General features: G+C 34.9%; 2 protein-coding genes across 3 annotated transcripts; both read left to right on the top strand.

Moving 5' to 3' along the window:
* The first annotated feature begins 1,059 nt into the window (after positions 1–1,059).
* Positions 1,060–8,646, top strand: crfb15 (cytokine receptor family member B15). The gene is made up of 7 exons (XM_082163661.1): positions 1,060–1,222; positions 3,162–3,279; positions 3,532–3,704; positions 4,314–4,468; positions 5,099–5,258; positions 5,493–5,623; positions 7,807–8,646. The coding sequence occupies exons 1-7, from the start codon at positions 1,075–1,077 to the stop codon at positions 8,191–8,193; spliced, it is 1,272 nt and encodes a 423-aa protein (XP_082019787.1). The 5' UTR covers positions 1,060–1,074; the 3' UTR covers positions 8,194–8,646.
* Positions 8,647–9,295: 649 nt separating this feature from the next.
* cfap221 (cilia and flagella associated protein 221) lies at positions 9,296–20,554 on the top strand. Of its 2 annotated transcripts, none has more exons than XM_082163621.1 (25): positions 9,296–9,320; positions 9,750–9,927; positions 10,082–10,182; positions 10,538–10,624; positions 10,910–11,005; positions 11,098–11,198; positions 11,750–11,853; positions 12,029–12,188; positions 12,395–12,515; positions 13,125–13,254; positions 14,672–14,774; positions 14,890–14,977; positions 15,063–15,146; positions 15,465–15,560; positions 15,736–15,826; positions 16,313–16,410; positions 16,622–16,702; positions 17,556–17,663; positions 17,792–17,962; positions 18,260–18,418; positions 18,628–18,728; positions 18,810–18,905; positions 19,001–19,111; positions 19,579–19,626; positions 19,877–20,554. In XM_082163621.1, exons 2-25 carry the CDS (start codon positions 9,798–9,800, stop codon positions 20,001–20,003), a joined length of 2,592 nt encoding a protein of 863 aa, XP_082019747.1. In that variant the 5' UTR covers positions 9,296–9,320; positions 9,750–9,797; the 3' UTR covers positions 20,004–20,554. The 2 variants fall into 2 exon arrangements, with proteins under 2 accessions (XP_082019747.1, XP_082019748.1); XM_082163622.1 differs by having other exon boundaries at positions 9,307–9,505.
* The last annotated feature ends 118 nt before the right edge of the window (positions 20,555–20,672 follow it).

The following is a 20,672-nucleotide window of genomic DNA, read 5'->3' as shown; positions in this document are numbered from 1 at the left end:
CTTATGACAATATATAGGAGAAATTAAATGTTAGATATTTAATTCAAGCTACCATGTGGCTTTAAAAACAAGCATGATGGTTTATGTGAAATGCGCAATAAATAGACAAAGTAAAATACAAATCACATTTAAAATTCTTATCTGCTTAATATTACAATCTCTAAATTTAGAGCTTTAGTTTTATTTTATTTTATTGTTTTATCAGTTGACCCAATGGAAATATATCAAATCATTTTAAACTTAAATGCTTCAAAAAGACAACTGAATGGCGAGGTAAGTTACACAGTAGCCACTCGGGGCAGTGTTGAGTCTGTTAACTTCCAAACCACAGGAGTTTCCCTGTTTTTTCCCTGCTAGTCAAGAATTTTACTGTCCAGGAATGAATGTCACTATATTCACACACAATAGAAATTGTTGTTAAAACGGGACTTTTTATGAAAGAAAAAATATTCTTAGAGTCTGACAGAGTTTGAGTTTGTCAGTCTACATAAATATTTAAATTTATTTCAGTGTTGACATCGGACAAAAAGCAAAAATACATTACACAAATGAATACCATTTTACTAATCAGCAGAATTGCTCAGCATTTTTTATCATCACACGAATCAGTGGAATACTTGATTCTGATTGGTCAACAGTGCCTTCAGGTATGTCATTCCCAGATAACAACCGCTGAAAACATAACCCATAAAGCCAAGTCCATGTTTATGTAACTAATGGATTCTGTTAGCTTAAAAAGATATTCAGACGTTTGTGTAATGGGATTGGGGAAACACTAGCGATTCTTTCTTTGACAGTTGTGCTACCAGTGATATGTAAAACGTTATTTAAAACATTTTTTGCAAGGATGTGAAATTTTGTCAATACATGAGGTATTTAATTTATTGTAAAGTCAAGGTCATTTAGCACTACAAGGTTCAGTTGAATGTTTGCATTTTAACCTTGTATTCTATAGTCAATTAATGACCTTAGTGTAGCCAGACACGGTTTGTGGTTGTTGTTGTTTTTTTTATCCCCGTCTCAAAGAGGAAGCAGTTGAGTCATATTGATTCTGGTTCCTCTTGACTTGAGCACATGACAAGTAGACTGAAGTTTAAAAGCTCTCCGACTCGACTCGACTTGTCCCATCAGCCATCAGTGATGTTGTCAGTCATGTTTGTGAAGCTCAAGGTGTTGGCTCTCATATTCTTTGTGACCAAGGATGTTCACCCAACCTATTCTGGTCAGTATTGTTTGCTTCTTTATAATTATTGCTTTTAGGTAATATTTTTAAATTAAACAATATATTTTTTTGTGCCAAATCATTTTTGTTTGCAATTACTGTACTTATATTCATTGACAGTATTAAGACTGACCTTTACAAATAATTGTATGATACTATAGTGTATTAATATTGTTAAAAAAAAGAATAGTATTTAGACTTATGAAATGTGCAGTACTTTTGGTAACACTTTTATTTTGATGGTCCCCCAATAGACCTTCTACTAACTACAAGTACCATTGCAACTACATGTCAACTACCAGTCATTAGAGTATTAGTAGACTGTCGGCTTATTATCTGCTAACACTTTATTTTGATGCTTCCCCAAAAGACATTCTCTGACTATAAGTAACTGTGTAACAACGACATTTTATCTTGTCATCATAATGTTGATAATTACATTAACTTAATATTGTATGTAATTTAAACTCAAATTTCTGTTAATTGATTAAAAAAATGAAGTAACTTAATAAATTGATAACTTGGGGAAATTAGGCATGTGGATTTATAGTGATGTTAAGTATCATTGTATTTGTGTTTTAGTGAAGGGGAAATGTGTTTGACATCTAAAAGATTTCCTGTAATGTTGAAGTTTTTGTGGTTACCATTGTGCTAGTGCTAGTGACAACTAATATTTAACTTGTTCATACTGTGATAGCTCAGCTGTGGATTTTAAATGAAATAGAAAAGATAAATTGGTTCCGTTGGTTCTACAACTCAAGTCATTTTTTTTTTCAAAGTTACAAATTAGGTTCTTCTAACTCTGTGTAGTTTGTTGGATGAACTTAATTTCATTTGAAGTTGCAAAAAGATTGATACATTGATCCAAAAGAGTTGTGTTGCATTATTTTATTTTTATGTTGAGCCAACACTTTATTTTTAGTGTCTTTGTATTAGGAATAGTGTAGTTTTTTTATAAACTACATTTTTCAAGCAAAACATTCATTGCTTTTAAATGGTAAAACAACAGACGTGTTCAAAATGATTGAAAAGTATTCTAACACTGACTGTCTGGTTGTTAAAGGTTAGTGGAACATTTACATAACCAGTGGTTACACTGCTGCACGACACCTATGTGAACATTTAAAGTTAATTCTGTGAACGGCATCATTTGTTTCTTCAGAAATGTTTTTATTAAGTACAGTGGGTTTCTAACTGGGTCATGACCTACTAGTGGCTAGCAGAGAGGAAAAAAAATATGTAGCACGAAGTGAAAGTAATATGGCCTGTTCATGCAATGCCAGAAATATGAAAAATGCAATTTAGCAAAGTTTGTTGGTGGGCGTAACTTGTATTTACATATATCTGACATGATGCACCACAACTGTCAAATTATAATAGCATTGGGCCTATTGTATTGAATGTAACAATATGAAAAAAGATAATGTTAACTAAAAGAGAACAAATGCATTTCCACCCTCATATTCCACTATAACAAGTTTTATTTTTAAAAATTTTTGTGGGTGTCGAGTTTGATCATACTTCTCTGGGTTTTAGCATGAAAAAGTTTGGGAACCCCTAATCTAATGCAATGACATTCATACTTAAACATCCAAATACTTTATGGCCCGGTTTAATAGACAGGGCTTAGACTAAGCCAGGATTGGGCCTTAGTTCAATTAGAGCATTTAAGTAGCTTTTATACAAGTGCCTTAGCGAGAAAAAAACAAACAAAAAACATGTGTGGTGTCCATCTTGAGACAAAACAATGAAAGTTACATATTTTAAGATATGTCAGTGCAAGTTGCTTTCAGTTAAAACAGCTCAAACATGCATTTTAGTCTGGGACTAGCTTAAGCCTTGTATGTGAAACTCAGGGGAAATATTACATTATTAATTCTTTATAAAAATGCTCTATATTATAATGTATTACTGACTGTGGTACTCTGTTTTACTTCAGAAACCAAGCTGGCTGGACCCCAGAATGTGAAGGTGACCTCCATCAATATGGGTGCAGTTATCGAATGGACATCTCCACACAATAACATGAGCAACGTGACATACACGGCAAGATATATGTAAGTACACTCGAAATGCATCTTCAATACTCCGACATGGAAGAAAAATATAGCAAACAAAATGCTTGCATGCCATTATAAAACATACCCATCATAATGTGTTTGATTGCTATGAAAGTCACTGAAATATTGTTCTACTGGAATTTGATACTTCTGAGCTTTTGCAGAAGTTGAAAACAATAGGCCTATTCTTTACCTAATAACATATTTACCTAACATACTTTGCGATTGTAATCTATCCTCACCTTGCAGCCTGAGAAATGAAAACGCTTCCCTCTGTGTGAACACCAAAGAGCTGAAATGTGATGCTGGAGAACTGCCAGTTATATTTGGGACCTACATTTTCCAAGTGCGGGCAGAGGATCAGGAGCTGTTCTCTGAGTGGGTTAATGCACGCCCACGCCCATTTTTACCTAATAAGCACAGTAAGTGTGAATCCGTATTTGCAGCTCTTAGTTTGCGCTATACGCTCTGTTGTGTTTAAGGTGCAGTAAGCGATTTCTGAGAAACGCTGCTGAAAGTGGATCGGACAGAGCGCCACAACACACTTGTAGCCAATCGGCAGCAGGGGGCGTGTCCAATGATGATGTGGGAGGGGAGAGAGAGAGAGCAAGAAAGACTTTGAAGAAAGACTGTAGAAAGAGAGATGGCTGAGAGACATTACAAAGAGTAAAGCTCACAGGAATATCACTGGAAAAAGAAGGGTTATGATCAGGCAAGAGCTTTAGGACCCACGTTAATATTAGAAAAGCTTTCCAGTGCCGCAGGAAGGCCTGAAAACTGACGCAGAGGTTGTGTTGTTTCTGCTCATACGTGAGTAACATTGGTTTTGAGTGTGTGCTGCTGGCGATTAACAACGAACACCTGCGTGTATATACTTGTGTACTATATGTTATTTTTTTGTTCTTCCTTGTCGTTCTTTGTCATCATTATCTTCAATAATTCTCAGAAATCACTTACAGTACTACACATCTAAGTCAATATAACATTTACGTATATGTAACAATTATTTAAACTGCTTTGCTCCCCTGTAGGTATCATAGGACCCCCTACTGTGCGTCTTGTCATCCAAAATAATTGCTTGGATGTTCATGTCCAGCCCCCACTGCTGAAAGTGAGAAAACTTTCACAAAAATTTTCAAAAGTGACCTACGCCATCAAATATTGGACCGAAGACCACAAAGATGCGGTATAAAAATGCTTATATTCTTCTGTATCATTCTGTACAGCTTGAATCCTCAGACATATTTTCTGTACACTTAACCTATTAAACTAAGGGCTAAATAACTAAAACTGTTATAAAAAAATATAGAAATATTAAAAAACAATAACTAATAAAAATGACAAAAACACAATAATATTACTATAGCTTTAACTAAAATTAAAATGGAAAATAAAAATAAATGAACTTTAATTTCTTTAATGAACTACTTCTATTTATTAATAAAAACTATAATAGTACCGAAATTATGCTAAAAGCACTGTTAACAATATAATGTTTTTTAATTGACACAAAATGTTTGTTGGATTGATGAATAGACCATTTTAATTATGTATTTGCTTTATTATGAACAGCCCTACTGAAAAGAAAGAATCATTACATATAATATAAAGAAAATAATTTATTCTCAAATTCAAAGTGTGTGTTCAAACTCTCTGATATATTAATATATAGACCTTGTTGTCAAATAGGAATATTTTATCTCATTTAAATTTAAACATCATTTAAAAGATCTGATGTGGAGCCTCACGTGTACAAGCCACCAATAAATAATCCATATCTTCAAAATAACCATAAGATGATCTGTGTCCCTGATAGGTACTGGAGAGGAAGGTTACTGAAGCCAACAAAGATGTTAAACTGACTATTAAAAGACTACATTCATGGAGCACATATTGTGTTCAGGCAAAGGTGCTTTCCACAGGCTTCACAAATGAGGGACAGTTCAGTGATGCTGTGTGTGTGACCAACATACCTGGTAAGTGTGTCTTCATCTACACCTGTCACTCATATCAAGAGATGTAATAGTATACTACATAAAACGATTATAGAAAATATCGTAAAGCACAATATTATCTATGAACAAAATATGCCTTCATTCAAAGACTGCAGATAGATACACAGATCTCATCTTCTGTTAAACTAAGAACCAATATGACATTGGTGATGGTGGTGATGATGATGGTGTGTATGTGTGTGTGTGTGTACAAAGTGACACCAGTGCTCACCAGCTGTGTGATAGCTGCTGCCGTCCTTCTTCCACTGGGAATCCTGGGCGTCTGGTTCATCTATAAACTGTACAAATACCTGTACCCTAAAACCAAAATGCCAGAACATCTCAAGGTATTTTTATATCTTCAGTTTTCATTTTTATTTTAGTTTGAGTTAATTTACTACAATTAGTCCCACTTTATATTAGGTGTCTTTAACACTTACATAAAAAAAATCATTCTTAAGTTCAATGTTAGGTACAACTTATTGTGTTCATGTTGTATTATTTGAACACTTTTTCTGCTATTGAGGTGAGATACGGGTAAGTTAGGGACAGGTTTGGCTGGTATGGATAGGTTTAAGGGTGGATTAAGAGGTAAGGGAAGGGTCAACCGTGTAATTATAGATTTTTAAATATAAGTAAAAACATGTACACAATAAGTGCATTGTATCAAATTGTTCATTTGTACACTATAACTGCATACATTGACAATTTATCTCTTCAATAAAATACCATACTCGCCTGTTGAGTAATAAAAACACCATCTCCGCTTATCTTTTACAACATTTCAAATCCCTCAGTCTCGCCATCTCCGAAAAGCCAAGTTAATGTTGATTCTTGTTTTATTACGAGCTCTGATGTGCTCTCTTTTTGCCAGCAGACTCTCCTCTGTTTTGTTTTTTTTTAAACGGGTGATTAAACGGATTCCCTGTAACCGGAGCAACTTTTCTCTATTTACGAATATGACAAGACATGCACGGGCGAGTAACGCATGTACGCAATTTCCCACGAAAACCATCCTTTGGCAGGTCTAAAATATATACACTTAAAACAGGCTATACAGGCTTAAGGAGTTCGAAATTCGCATCCGAAATTTTCGCACGTTAAAAAATAAATATGACCTCACGTTATGTCAATCACGCTTGCACACTGCCTCCGAAACTTTCATCCGTCATAAAAAAATTCGGATCAGGTTCAATTTTCTGCATTTTTCGCATCCGTAGCAAGCATTTTGAATGGTGTTTTGACAATTCAGAGCCACTGAATCACGAATACGGAAAAAAAAATCGAACTCAGGACCTTTACCCTGATTTATAAAACGGATAGTTCCGGTCCTTGATTCTGATTGGTTGAGCTGTGTTCGAAGCCGTTTTAAATTACTCAAACATACACCTTTGACCGCATTACATTAGTATTACCAGAGAATGTCTAATAGGAAGAGAATTGGCACTCTCTGCTTACTTCCGGTTTCTGGACTGGCTGCAGTAACACGTCTCTGTCCATGCGGGGGCGCTCGCAGGCGAGTGCAGAATGAATGGAGGTCTATGGCGAAAAACCCTCAAAATCCACTTTTCTCAGGATATAATTTTTTGTCTAGTAATTTGAATGTTGTATTCGAAAGGAGATGCAAAGAAATTACACAATGCTGGGTGTTAGATTTTTTAGAGTCACTTATTTGGTTTAAAAAGTCTTTTAAAATGTCAATGACGTCAGAATGCTGACGTCATTAGCAGAATGCTAGCGTGTTATGGGCAACAACAACTCAACCTGTAAGAAATCGAAAAGAAATAAGTACTCGTTCATTCAACTTTCGACCTATAACCCATGTTGAACTTGCAAAACCTACAATAAAATCTGAGATTTCTCAACGGCAATCGGGTGAAAGAGACACATTTAGCCGTCTAGCCCCATAGACTCCCATTCAGTCTGCACTCGCCCGCGATCACCTCCAGTGGAATTCTAATGGAACTGCAACCAAGATCGATACAATGGGGCTAATAGGAAGTGCCAAGGCTCTCCGTAGACGGGCTCTGGTATTACTGCGCAACTGCCGTTTGTGATTCTTTGTTGCTGCATGTGTTGCTTGGCAACCTCTTTGGAACTACATTGCTTGTCGGAGGAATAAATGTGTTGTAACGTTATATTTTTTTTTGCTGGTGTTTATTTTATGAATAAAATAACTATTAAAATGAATATTATTATGGAGTAACCGTTTTATAAAAGCAATAAGCCCCTTAAAGCCGTGTTTTACGGTGAATTTAGAACAGCTAAGGGACGTTGTTAGGCACGACGCGGAGCGAGGATTGATGATTTGAGGATTGATTTTTTTTTTAACAAAAGAAAGTTAAATATTGTACCTATAAATGTTAGTACATTGTATTTAAGGACACTTAATATAAAGTGGGAGCCTTCAATTTAAACATATTTCAGTTATTTTATTTCAGCTTTACTGAAAATGTATATATATATATATAGTTTTAGTCAAGAATAACAACACTGTTTAAACCAAATTTTTAATACTGGTTCCTTCTAGATTCTATTCGAACCATCATTTTGGAATTCTGAGGCAACCCAACATTCTCCACATCAGAAAGAACAGCATGATAAAATCAGTGCCATATCTAAAGACCATCTTTATGAAGCGCTCAGTGAGAAAAGCAAGATCTTAGAGGACAAGGACTCTGGGATAGCCTGTGATCTCGGCCCAATACAAGAGGTGGAAGAGGACTACAAACGGCTCATACACATGAAACCTGCACCATCATTTTACCCTAATCATCTCTACCCGTTATGCTCGAATAACACACTACTGACTCATTTAAATCAACCCCACTTTGGAGGCTCCACTAGCACTCAACCTTGTTACTACAACGTAGCAGTCACAAGCTCTGAGCTGAAACAAACTGAATGTATTTGCTGAAGTCCCCAAAAAGCTGAAATGTATTTACTTAAGAATAATCTAAATTTCTGCAGCAAATATTAAATATATATAGATATGCATATGCAGTGGTGAAATGGCTGTCTGTTGAATGTATATAATTGCTTGCATAAAATGCTGTTTACTCATGCTAATATTAGACCGAATGTACTTTTTTGAGAAACTTTTATTATCATTGTATGGTTGTATTGCTATTATTGTGAAATGTAAATTGAAAGTTGGATTTCTCTTCCTTGAATTACACTTCTCTGTTAGCCCAGTTAGTTAAGTTATAACACAGTTTTATGATGTTGTTAGCACTGAGCTTCACGCATGCATCTGTTCTGCAATAGTTCAATTATATTTGTAATAATTGTACTAAATATAATTTAGGTCTATACAAATATTTTGTCCATTTTTTGGTTTCATGAAATAAATAAAAAGGTTTTTGAGCAACTTCAAATGTCTTTTTCCCCCCATTATAAATACATATAAACGGACACTATTAACATTTCAGGGCAATTCCACACAAAACTGTCACATCCATAACGCCAACACAATGCCATGGTATTTAGTTGGCGTTATGGATGTGACAGTTTTGCGTGGAATTGCCCTTCATCATAATTTTAAATATAATGTTTGTATTTCCACTTGCTCCAATACAGAAAAAAACAAAACAAAAACAATAAAACATAATAAAGTTTCCACGACTTTCCAAAATAATTGATTACGTTTGTCAAAAGAGAGAAAGATGTCAAAGCCATTTACTGACAGGGTAATACAACGCAATATATAACGTAATAAATGTGTATACTTTTTTAAATTTATTTAAATGTATTTTTTGAACAACTTAATTTGCGGTGTTGATAACCATTGGTCTACAATAATATTTTCTATAAATAATTGTTTGGCACTTTTCTCTCTCTTTTTTTTTTTTTTTTTTTGGCAACTATTAATAAAACTGTATTTTATTATAATCTTATATATAAAATTTAAGAAGTAGGTGAAACAATAGAAAATAATAAAAACCAAGTTAAACAGGTGGACCTTTAGACCTTTTTGCTCTTCGTAAGCTCTCTTGTTGTCATAGTGATGGGATTGTTGACGTGACTTCAATGGAGGATCAACAGGTAACGTTGTTTGAGTTTCTAGTGAGTTTTTTGTCAAGTGCGTTTTGAAATATGAATTTCGACTCAGACAAAATTTAATTAACAAACAAACGAATACCTAAACCAAATTATTTTAAATAAAACACTCCTTTTAATGGCGACGTTGTGTTTTTTTCAGTGTCGTCAAAATCTAACATTAACTTCCGGTAAGTTTTTAATAACAAACCATTCATTGGAAATGTCCTCAGTTATTTTCTCTAATAAAAATAATTGATTTATGTTGAAGCTCTAAAGTTAAGCAGGAGAGATGGGAACTTATATATTTATATAAATTACACATAAGTTACATAAACACCATGTATAATAATTATACAAGAAAAAAATATTGTTTAAGAGAGTAGCAATGTCACACTGAAGGATACTGCTTGAAATGGCATGTCAGGTTCACAGGTGTAGATTGTTTGTTATGATCAAGAATCTCGGTAAAGTCCAGTTGGCATGGAGGTGGTTCATTCTGCCTCAGAGACTTTCTCCAAGAGTGTGAAGAAAAAAAACTTACTTCCTCTAAGCCAACTGCTGGAGGACACCAGAAAGAGTGGAAATGTCCCCCATCACCTTCTGGAAACTAGTAAGTAACACTGTTGTTGTTTTTAAAATCATATATATTTCTTAAACATTATATCTTTAAGCAGGCCACCAACAATTCTTGTATCTTATGAAACTCATAAACATTTGTCATTTCACATTAATGTATAAATGTGTCTTTGTATGTTATCTTTCAGGGGTGTTTGCCAAACTGAAGAGTAACAGTATAGTTCAAGCCGAACCATCAGAGCTGCACTTCAGTGGCTTTGAAGTAGGAAAGGATTATAGAAAAATCCTGGTTGGTTTAAATTTTTTTTACATTGTTCATATTCTTGCCAAAACCGAATAGAATACATGTTTAGTGTGAACTGCATTTTTTTTTTCCGGAATGTTTCATGACTCGTGTAATGGTTATATAATGTGACTTGTTTGTGTCATTGGCCTGAAACAAAAAAAATATTATTTATTATTTAATTCTAAAGACTTGACTGGAGACTCCATTTTCTGATTCACATTACAAAAATTTCCACTGATAGTACTCTGCGGTCAGTGGGAAACATCTCATGAGTTGTAGCTGAAAGCGACATTACAGAAGGGGAAGAATATGAGAGGAAGTATGATGTAATGACAAAAGCTGTTGTTTTTTTCCCAAGAAACTCGTCAATGTCTCCTCTGACGTGCTCAGTGTCCACATTTTACCCCCTCAGACAAGGCATTTCCAAATCAAGTATACCAAAAAGGTAACCATCAACTGGCTTACAAATATCACTTTTACAGATAGGCTTTGAAAATTGTATTTAATATTCCTGATTATTTTAGTTTCATGAACAAAACCTGTCAAGAAATGATTGGGCTATATTTCTTTATTATAGTTTTATTTTATTATTATTATTATTTTAAATAAATTTTATTTTGCACAAAGAAAATGAGGCTTATTTTATGACCATTTAGATTATGAAATTCACTCATACCATGATGTTCAAAATATCAGCCAGTGCTGATTGTAGTCCCTGTTTTAAATGCAGTGCCGACTGGTTCCGGGTCTGGCTTACACTGTTACAGTGCTCTTCCGACCGGATGAGTGGCGTTACTTTTCTGATAACATCAGGATTCATGGCATGGTAAAAACATGTTTTTGTCTACTATTTGGCCATCCAAATTCTGAAAGGGCTCAGAACAGCTATGATGTGTCTGTGTTTTCTGTTTGTGTCAGGGAGAGGAGAACTTACTGGTTCCTGTTCATGCGTATCCGGTTATCAATGACCTTCACATCCCATCTCACATTATTCTTCCCCCAGTGCCACTCGGGCAGAGGTATACAATAATTATCATATTACACCAATAACATGTAAAATAACTGTATGATAACATTGTTGTTTAAAATAACTAAGATATATGTAGATACACACTATTGTTCAAACGTTTGGGGTCATTTAAAAAAAAAAAGAAATTAATACATATTTTAACAAAGATACATTACATTCAATCAAAAGTCACAGTATAGATTTTTACATTGTTAAATAAATGCTGTTTTCTTTTTTACCCACTATCCTGAATCCTGAGAAATGTCCACAAAAATATTCAACATTGATAATAATAATAAGTGTTTCTTATATGCTGATTTGTGCAGCAAATCAGCATATTAGAATGATTCTGAAGGATCATGTGACACTGAAGACTGGAGGAATGATGCTGAAAATTCAGCTTTGCATCACAGGAATAATTTACATTTTAAAATACATTCAAATAGAACACCGTCATTTTAAATTGCAAGAATATTTCACAATATTACTGTTTTTACTATATTTTTTAAGAAACTTTGGTAAGCATAAGAGACATAATTTGAATTTATTTTGCTTTTATAGTGCCAGTCATGTGATTCCACTAGGCTGCAGTTGTCCAATAGACTTTGAGTTCCAAGTGCACTGCCTTCAGCCCCATAAGGCCTTCACTGTAAGACCGCTGTCAGGTAACCAGTTTCCTTCACAATCGACATATCTGCTGTTAGAGAGCAATGTAACCAGTATAAGTGCATAAATACTGGTAGAACTCTAGTTGGTGATCAAACATATACTGGACTTACTTTGTATTTAATTTATTGTAACATCAATATAAATAACAGATGTTATCCGTATGTTAATCAGGGATCATTCCAGCAAATGGAAAGACCACTTTAAAAGTGACATTTACACCTCTGCGGTATGGTGCAGCTGACATCACACTACAGCTGATCATCGCTCAGTTCAATTCCAAACCTGTCATCTGGACAGTGACGGGTTCCTCATCTCCATACCTGCTGCTCAGGTAATACAACAGGAAAAAATGCACTGAAAACACTCATAACACCTTAGTAACCAAATAGGAACATGCTATGTTATTTTTACAATAACATTTACATCCTAAAAATGTTAATGTTATTGTAAAAAAAAAAAAGTAAAATGTTGTGTAAATGTCTGAGATCAGATGCTTTTGCAAAAACATTAATGGCATTTTTGTTCTCTATGCCTCAGTAAACCTGATGGAAATGGTGATGATGATGATCATTTTGTTGAAGAACGGAAGACTGCTGATGTAAAATCTCTGGCTGTTACATCCTATCATAAGCTGAAAATATCTCCTTCCTTGGAGAAGGTAAGAAATGATATTATTGTTCTTGTTTTTATTTATATTCTGAAAAGATCAGTTTCAACTATCAAGTATTTCAGTGCTGGTTTGGAATAACAGCCAAGCCATGCTGTTTACCAGCAACAATTCTGGTCATCCAGCATGGTCCTTTTAGTTGAGCAAGGCAACCAGCACCCAAAACAGAAAGTCGTGCTTGTCTTTTCAACTGGGTCTAAATGGTTTTAGGCTGTGCAGATGCAGGAATTTGAATTAGATGAGGTCAATTTCATTTGGGGCCTTTAAAAACAGTAGCAGAGAGGTTTGTGTGAGATTGAATTACAAGTTTAATTCTGTTGTTTGCACTGAGCTTACTGAATTGAATTAGAATTGACTGCATACCCTTTCAGCCGTCAAATGTGGGAGAAACATACACAGAATTACAATCATAAGGCAGCAAAGATTGTAGCTGTGGTATTGTTTGATTTTTTAATTTCTATATTAAAAACTCTATTTATTTTATTTAAATCAGTAGTAAACAATAGTAATAATGAAAAATTCTGGTTGAAACTATCATGCTGCAATCATATAGTGATTCATCATGCATACAATCACATTATTCTGTTTTTACTCTTATAGGGCAGCAAGAAGAAGAGCAAACCTGATCCACAACTGCAGGTTTCCACCACAGATGTCACCACTCATGCAGGACTGGTTAAAATGCTTCTCCAGCCACAAGACAAAATAAGATACAAGGACCTCCGGGAGGGTAAGAACACCACAGTACTCATCCAGAGGGCCTATGAGGTGCATGTTAACAACTAAAACCGTGGAAATGAAAGTTTGGCAAAGGCAGCAACTGCCATGCCGGAATGCTGATGTGTCCACCAGGCTTTTTAACTTGCATTGGTCAACCAGCTTCAAAGACCAATGTTTTTGCCCTTGAAGGCCCCGATTTACTTGATGCAATTTATTTTGTTGTTCTTTGTTTCGAGGTGAATAGAATTTCGAAATATACTGTTAGCCAACATCCCGACACTGCCCACAATGCTGAGAGGGAACTTAAGATGAATATGTAAATATGTGCGTTTTCCTCTTAATAACAAAATAAACACACACAAAAATAACAGCGATGAGAAAATAGCTGTTAAGAAAGCATCTGATCATAGCGATGTGGATATGTTTGCACAAGCTCTGCAATTTGATTCTCCAGTCGAGTCAAGTCACTTTATTTATATTGCACTTTATACAATAGATGGCTTTAAAGCAGCAGCTTCACCATATTAAACATGAAAAAAACATACAGTGTTGCTTTCGATTAGAATTACAAATTAATTTTCTACTATAAAGTGGCTCTCCAGTCCAGTGTGTTCATGTTTTTACTCACGGATGTCTTACCTTGACAGATTGAGCAGAAGAAATTAACCGGAGAAGAGTTCCACTTCAAGAAGGCGAAGCCACGGAGTACACTATTGCGTAATCGCTTTGGCAAGCTGTTTCAAACTCCCAAAACAAACTCCAAACGAACTTTGTTTTGGCCAGATTTTTTTCTAAATGACTTCACACGAGTTCGTTCTTTGATTTCGCTTGAAGTATATCGGGGCCTTTATGGCGGTTCACCAGCATCTAACCAGCACTAAAAAGCTAAAACTTGCCCTGACCGGCATAGAAATTGTTGCTGATGTGATCGAATTTGGTCCTTTCAGCAGAATGGAGTTTAGATAATAATAAATAAAGTCCCATTTTATGCCCCTTTTGCAAGTTACCGAACCTGAAAATGGCCTTTTACAGTGGTGCTTTTCTTGATTTCTAAGGCCATTCTTTAGCTTACACTGTATGTACCACTTTATTTTGTGCTGCCCTCTTCAGTCATCACTCCGTGTATAATTCTAGTAAAATCTGATGAAAAAAGTCTCTCTTTTTTTTCCTTTTTTTTTTTTTACCTGACTCTCAGAAACAATTCTTACCCCCTGTGGTGTGTATGATGCCAAATATGTGATATATCACAATAACAAAAACATTGAATTATAGACTGACTGTTATGGCTGAAACACATATACAGAATTCAATTTTAAAAGATTTGGATTAGATTTGTAAAACAGCATACAACTAATCAAATATGTAATGATGTGACCAGAAACCACAGTTATTTAATTCAAGATACCCGTATGTTTTATTTGTTGAAGCCATGTCTTATACCAAGGTTGCAGACCAGACAAGAGAGATGAAGGAAGCTGCGTTTTTAAAGAAGGTCCAACAAAAGGAGGAGAAAGCCAATCATATCCACTGGTGTGTTGCTCCATGTGATTGTATAACATATATGACAGATTACATTTTCCGATTTGAAATACAGTATAATAAAGTGAACTGCAAAACCCTTAAAACTAGTGTGTTTTACCCTTAGGCAAGTTGATCTGGGTGACGACCCATGTTCAACCAAACAAAAACTTAAAATTTTGAAGGAGCAAGATGAGGCAGTTGCTGCTTTCAAAGTAAGCCAGTGAATTGGTTTGATTCATATTACCTTTTTTTGTCACTTTCCACTGAATGCTTATATACTTAATATTTGTGTTTCAGCTAAAATACAGTGGTGAGTCAGTGGCCTCTTTAAGATCTTCAACGAGACTTTTCTCAAGGCGAATTTTACGAGATGCTGGACAGGTACGTGCAAGTCTTTCTTATTGACATCTTGATCTTTAAAAATCATGTTTCTAGTCTGTATCTTTCGTTTAGGATCTGTCCTAATTTGCATGCTTATATTACGTACGTATGTACTTATATAAGTATGTACTTCACTGATGGTAAGAAAGTACATCGTTTTGAGTAGGTAGCAAGAAAGTATAACAAGCTCATATTATAATAAAATTGCGTATGATACCATTTGTCACATACAGTTAGCATGTAAATGTTAGCATCTAGCGGAAGTCATTATATTAAAATTCATATCTTTTAGACTTATTCAACAGCTCTGTGTTATAGTTCCCAGAATGCACTGCTGATTTCATCAGGTATGGCACTGGCCAGCTGGAGGTCAGACAGAGAGCACTCAGACTCTTCCAGCAGGCTGCTCGAAAGGTAACATAACTCATAACTGTACCTTATTAATGTAAATGAATTTGAATGTTATTAAACTATTATTTAAAGCATTACTACGGTGCTTGTTTTCAACTCACTGTGCTGATTATCTATATAAAATGTGTGACAGTATTAATATGTATAATAATGTTACATTGTGTTGTGTTTAATCAAGGTTGTTCTTCAATGTCGTATGAACAAGAGGCTTGTGTCATTAAGAGAACTTGTTCGCAAAACCAGGAGTCTGCAGGGAGATAAAGAATCAGGTTGGGATTTTATTGTTATTATTTTAATTAATACTTGTATTAAGCAAGGGCGCATTAAATTGTATAAAAATGACAGTAATGAGTTTTACAGGGTTACAAACAATTTCTTCATCAAAGACTCCTTAAAAAAATTCTTCGTAATTCTTCTTCATATTATTACGTAATTAAATCGTAATAATATTTATTTATTACTGTTTTACTGTATTTTTTAAATAAATTAAATACAGCCTTGGTGAGCATAAAATACTTCTTTCAAAAACATTATAAAAAGCCTATTGATATAGTAACAGAGACTACAATATATAAAATATGAATTAACTATAAACTAATAGTTTGCAAATTATTTGTTAGTACTTTATTACTGTACCAGTGTTACCAGTGTGATACCAATTTTTTGAACGACAGTGTATATTGCTATTATGTCGTAACAAGTCATATCACCAAAATATATATTTTTTTAGATATTTATCTGTTGTTTTGTTGTAGATGGGGATGAGAAGCCACACTTTTTTAAGCTGACACCAGAAAAACTTCTGCCCATTACCTTCAATACATTTATACCTGAAGACCAACCTGACGAACTTGTGAGAGACTGTTTATGGTTATTCTTGTATGACACAATTTTGATGCAAAAACTAGAGTTCAGTATTTTCAGTTACTGTAAATAGAATTGAAACCTCTGATAGGGGTGCATTTGTTCGACAAATGCCAAAAAGTTTCAGTTCAACATTTGAGATGTGCAATATCAGGGCAAATTTTGTGGCATTCAAAGCAGTGTTGTGTTGTGGCTTTCAGGCTGTGAATGCATTGGGCCAAATTCCTGTAAGAATGCCTGAAGCAGATATGAAACTCAGGGCTCCATTGTTCGATCTAAAGGTACGGGAAGAAAGCGTTTTCCCCACTCCTTTATTGTCTGGTAGGACATTTTTGACCATGTAATTTTTCTTAAAGTTCCTGTAAATGTCCGCTTTTGGCTTGAAATGTCAGATGTGGTTTTGTAATGTGGTTTTATAATATGTATACATTTATAAAAAGTGTGATGTTCTTATGTGAATGTGTGTGTATGGTTGAGTGGTGAGACACAAAAATAAATTTATAAATAATTACACTTTATTTCAATGGTCCACTTTAGACACTCTACAAACTTTGCAACTACATGTCAACTAACTCTCAGAGTATTAGTAGACTGTTAGTTTAAGGTTAGGTGTTAGGGTTCTGGTTAGCAGAACAAGTTGACATGTAGTTGCACAGTTTCTTATAGTCAGAGAATGTCTGTTGGGGAAGCATCAAAATAAAGTGTTAGCTTATAGTAAGCTGACAGTCTACTAATACTCTAATGACTGTTAGTTTACATGTAGTTGCAAAGGTACTTGTAGTTAGCAGGAAGTCTGTTAGGGGACCATCAAAACAAAATGTTTGTAGCTATTAAGCACACGGTCTACTAATACTCTAATGAGAGTTAGTTGACATTTAGTTGCAAAGTTACGTGTAGTTAATAGAATATCTAAAGTGGAACATTGAAATAAAGTGTTACCAAATCAGGAAATGCCACATGAAGGCCATTCACTAATCTTAAATGCTGAGTTTATAAATGACAGTAGTACTGTTTTAATTATATTTAACCATACATTTCATATCATACATTTCCCTTTAAAACATGATTCCTCATAATGTGATCCTTTTAACAAACCAGCCAGTATAATGAAAATTGTGCATGTCTATTTTTAAGGTTCCCCAGCGTTACAGACTGATGGGTTATCAGCCATTATCTGTCTATGATGCAGCAGCAACATTCGTTCCTTCTGACCTGTGTAGGACATTACGCACCGGAGCACAGGTAAACAACGTGTTAATGGGTTATTTTTAGCCATAAAATTAATCATTGTTATATTTGTTTACATTAAAATAAATCTGGAAACAAATCTAACTATTGTGTTTGGTCTAATCGGCATTGTGTTGTTACAGGATGAGCTGTTGCCTGTGGTGACATGTCCATCTGTAGAGCTCAGTGATGATGAGGAAGATAAGAATCCAGAGGACGATGATGGATCACGTCAGGATTTAGGTCCCACACTTAGTTTCAGTGCACCTGAAGCACTTCTCAGACTGCCCAACGCCCACCCTCTCCGGATCTTTGTATGTTTTTTGAGCCACCTATCATCATCTGCTGTGAACGCCATGCCTATTCTATGAAAAAAGCAGGGTTGTTATCATTAGCTTAAAGTAGAATCATTAAACAACCTTTTCATTACCAGAAATAATACATACAAATTTAAATTACACTAAAATAAAATGTATTTTATTTTACTTCAGCTAGTTGCCAAAGCAGCATTTCTCAATTTCATTTTCATTTAGACATATCATAGACATGTTTGAACATGGCTCAGTCTTACATTGTTTGAATTAATATGATCTTTTTTATTATTTTTTTAGAATCCTGCACCACGCGTTTATGCCTTCAAACCAGCTCCACTTTACCTGGAGTGTGACCTGGACTTTCATTTGTGTCCACTGCCACGATACACTGTCCCTAAGGGCAATGTGGTGGGTGTGCATGCCCCTCAAACACAGAAGAAGTTTCTAGATAGAAAGGTTTGTTGAGACATTTTTTGCACATCGTTCACAAAGAGCAAACTCTCAATCAATGTGGCTTTAAAATGAAGTTTTATATCATAGCTGGTACTATATTACTGTCTGAAACGATCAGGATCCAGGACAAAATTATTTGTTTTATAATATTTAATGTTATTACTAAATATACATTCATCCTGTAAACATTTGCTTAAAAATATCAAATGCAGGATATAATCAAAGGGATTATGATGTGGAAGAAGTTTCCCTGTATGGCCTTAAGCACTTTGTTCAATATTTCGACTCTAAGAAGCGACTGCGCCCCACGCATGTAAGTATTGCACGCACTCATATAAACATTCATTTGTTGGCTTACTTCTTATTTACACATGCAATATTGTTTTATATCTAGGCGTGACCCATTCAGTGTTGTCCTGCTGCCTGTGGAGGCCCCTCCAGCTCTTCAGGGTCTGCCCGACAGCATCAGAGATGAGATTCAAGCTGGAGGGTAAATATAGATTAACGCCAGCTTGAATAAACCCTCCATTGTTGATTGTTTGGGACGCCATTTACAGATTCAGGCTGGTTTGATTTCTCTGGCAGGTCTGAGAGCTCAGATCTTTGTCTCACTCCTGAGATGATTGAAGCAGAGTTCGGTCTGTCTGCGAGATCTTCAGCTACATCTGTTAAAGAGGATCAAGATGAAGGCAATGGGTTGGTACAATGGGTTATCAAATTTAACATTTTGGCTAATTGAGAATTGCTAATTGTCTTGTGCTTTATCATGGCCAGCATCATAATATGCCTTCTTCCATACTATATGGTTGGCGAAAAACAGTATGTGAGCAAAGTAGTTTGTCTGAATTCATAGTATTCATAAAATAGAAGCTGAAAAGTACCCAGATGCACATCCACTGGACTCTTTAATATCCCATGAGGCAACGGGAGGATTTATGAATAGTAGTGAAGCAACGGAACAGACGCTGTAGGTCACATGATAGTGACAACATGGCGAATGTAATTCATCAGAATTTAATTCATACTATATAGAATGCACTTTTTTAATGGTCACGAAGGAAGTTTCAAACCAAACGTAGTACCTACTAGACCGCGATTTCTGTCATTTTGAGGTTGACATATGGTTGAATAGAAACATAACCTAAATCTTCTCTGTCTACAAGTCTCAGAACTCCAATAGCACCAGTCGCCTCTGCAGGAACAACAAGAAGGTGAGCACCAGCACTTTAATCATTAATCCATCTCATAATCCTCATTTTGACAGGGTAATTGGAGAAGTAAAAGCTATAAAACATCAATTCATAAAACAAAAAGGCAGGTTTTGTTTGTTCTAGCGTGTAGGGGAAGTTGATTCCACCATCTGGGCATGAGAACAGAAAACTATTTGCTTTGTTGTTCAGGTTACAAAATGAAGATGACATGAGATGAACTTTCTTCCTCTCTTTAATTTTTGGATCACAGCGACACACGTGAGCAGCCGCCGGAGTCAACACAGAACAACAGACTGGGACCAAAAGTGCTGGGGAGATTAAAAGAATTGAAATCTACTGGCAGAGTCAGCTGTGCCTCGTCATGTGACAATAAATAGCGCTTTTATCTTCAAAAGAAAAGGAAATGGACAGTGAAATGCAGTGCTATCTCAGGTAAACGTGCAGATTTGAGCAAAATACAATGACAAGCCACCAGATGGCATTAAATGTCTGACACATAAAACTCAGCAACCAAAAAGATGTTATGGTCAATGTTTGTATGGAATCTCAAGTTCAGTTAAATATTTTTTTAATTTCCTTTATCATTCAATATGCTTTCTAGTTAACCTAAAGTACAGAAAAACACTTAATCAGTCAAGGGTGTCGTTTTAAACGGTAGATTTACATGCATATGTAGAAACAACTCATTTGAGCATAATTTGAGTGAAAAAAATCAGAAATAGTACACATTTTTTGGACAAGTTACCATATATAACAGCAGTCCTCTATTTGACATGAATTCCAAGTTTGTGCAAAATATATTTTTTATTTTAATAAATTTGACATAATAACGTTACTTTATATATAGTGTATATATATATATATGACAAATAAACGGAAAAAAATGCTTTTTGGCAAGTCACCTTTCTTTAATTACAGCAGTCCACGATTTTTTTTGAATTCCAAGTTTGTGCAAAATATATTTTTTATTTTAATAAATTTCACATCATGTAAAAAAAAAAATGTATCTTAAAATATTTTTTTTATTTGGGAAAAAAAATATGTAT

This window comes from Leuciscus leuciscus (genome assembly GCF_965113295.1).
Source record: "Leuciscus leuciscus genome assembly, chromosome: 3".
Taxonomy (NCBI): domain Eukaryota; kingdom Metazoa; phylum Chordata; class Actinopteri; order Cypriniformes; family Leuciscidae; genus Leuciscus; species Leuciscus leuciscus.
Note: the sequence above shows the minus strand (reverse complement) of the source record. Positions and strands in the feature narration are given on the sequence as shown.

Coding starts and splice junctions, on each gene's coding strand:
- crfb15 (XM_082163661.1), top strand. CDS start 1,075: ATGACAAGTAGACTGAAGTTTAAAAGCTCTCCGACTCGACTCGACTTG. Junction 4,469..5,098: donor CCGAAGACCACAAAGATGCG/GTATAAAAATGC, acceptor TGTCCCTGATAG/GTACTGGAGAGGAAGGTTAC. Junction 5,624..7,806: donor AAATGCCAGAACATCTCAAG/GTATTTTTATAT, acceptor GGTTCCTTCTAG/ATTCTATTCGAACCATCATT.
- cfap221 (XM_082163621.1), top strand. CDS start 9,798: ATGGAGGTGGTTCATTCTGCCTCAGAGACTTTCTCCAAGAGTGTGAAG. Junction 14,978..15,062: donor AGGCAGTTGCTGCTTTCAAA/GTAAGCCAGTGA, acceptor TTTGTGTTTCAG/CTAAAATACAGTGGTGAGTC. Junction 15,147..15,464: donor TTTTACGAGATGCTGGACAG/GTACGTGCAAGT, acceptor TCTGTGTTATAG/TTCCCAGAATGCACTGCTGA.